General features: G+C 59.9%; 1 protein-coding gene across 1 annotated transcript; it reads left to right on the top strand.

Moving 5' to 3' along the window:
- The first annotated feature begins 459 nt into the window (after positions 1-459).
- On the top strand, positions 460-969 carry LOC147985138 (uncharacterized). Its single transcript, XM_087541426.1, has 2 exons — positions 460-685; positions 758-969. The coding sequence occupies exons 1-2, from the start codon at positions 460-462 to the stop codon at positions 967-969; spliced, it is 438 nt and encodes a 145-aa protein (XP_087397552.1).
- The last annotated feature ends 575 nt before the right edge of the window (positions 970-1,544 follow it).

Below are 1,544 nucleotides of genomic sequence, written 5' to 3' on the forward strand. Positions count from 1 at the left end.
ATCCGCGACGGGTGCATTGGTCGACGCCCCGAGCGCAACGACCGAGGCTATGGCCGTGGAGGAGGCAGAAGTGGAGGACGTTGGGACGACTGCGGTCCCCGCCAGGAGTGGCGCGACCCACCTCGTGAGGACCGCTGGCAAGGCCAGCCTCGCGAGTGCGCCTGGAAAGATCAGCCTTGTGAGGACCGTCCTTAGGGCAATGCCGTCCTCCCTTCGCTGCCACCAGCACCTAGAAGGAACGACGACCACCACCAGGACGAGGGGGCTAGCGGCTTTAAGGAGCCTCACGCCATCGCCTGCATCTTGGTTGGCGCTCAGGCCCCAGCCTCCCAGCGCATCTTCAAGTAGTTCGCTCGTGAGGTGAACGTGGCCCTCCCCAGGCTCGAGGCCACACGTCCGCTCAGGTGGTCCAAGTGCACCATCACCTTCAGCTCGTCTGACCAGCTCAAGTGCGCAATGATGGCCGGCACCCTCCCAATGCTTTGCTTGCCTGTCATCAGCAATGTCCTTGTCACCAAGACCCTCATTGATGGTGGTGCAGGACTCAATGTTCTTTCCATCGAGACGTTTGACCGCCTCCAAGTGCCATATGATCAGCTGAAGCCCACTAAGCCCTTCTCAGGAGTGATCGACACCTCCACCACTCCAATAGGGCAGGTCTGCCTCCCTATCACCTTCGGCCAGCGTGACAACTACCGCACCGAGCTCATCGACTTTGATGTCGCCCACATCCGCCTTTCGTACAATGCCATCCTAGGGTATCTAGCCCTGGACAAGTTCATGACGGTGACCCACCATGGCTACAACGTCCTTAAGATGTCGGGGAACCACGGTGTCATCGCGATCGCCTGTGAGGAGAAGGATGTTGTGTGCTCTCTCAAGCGCGCCTACCAGGCTGCAGCAGTTGAAGACCCAGACCACGAAGGCACCATCTACCCTCCCGTGGTTGTCCCCAAGAAGAAGAAGTAGCTGCTTCGCCAAGAGCCTCAGGAGGGTGGAGTCTCCAGTGGCACCACCTCAGGACATGCACCCACGAATGGGGCGCCTCCCTCTCGCACATACGAAGGCGCGATTGGCGCCCTCCTCAGGCTGGGCTCAGGGGCTCTCTTCTGGAGGGCCTCTGACTTAGCCAACGTCACGAGGGAGGCGCTCGAGCACCACATGGAGGCATGCTTCATAACACACTTCCCTCGTGAGAGCACAAGGCACGGGGTGCCAGGTGCTCAGGATTTCATCACCAACACGACCGAGGAGCTTCAAGAGGCGAGAGCCATGCACGGTGAACGCCACCTACCACCTCACAGATGAGCTGCGCGTCTACGTCAACATCCCAGGGCTCAACAGAGCCGAATCCCAGGAGTGCTTATGGCCTTCGCGTGTTGGTCAGTGTGAGGGTCCACCTCACAGATACTTTCACATGCCTTTTGGCTTGCCAAACGCGGCTGTTACCTTCCAGCGTCACCTACGGAGCATCGTGGCAGCTCATGAGGCTAGGCACCACGCGGTCCTGGCGGAGATGGCGATGGTTCTTCATGAGCCTCCTG

The sequence above is a fragment of the Triticum urartu genome, chromosome 2A, assembly GCF_056163025.1.
Source record: "Triticum urartu cultivar PI428250 chromosome 2A, HENAU_Tu73, whole genome shotgun sequence".
NCBI lineage: Eukaryota > Viridiplantae > Streptophyta > Magnoliopsida > Poales > Poaceae > Triticum > Triticum urartu.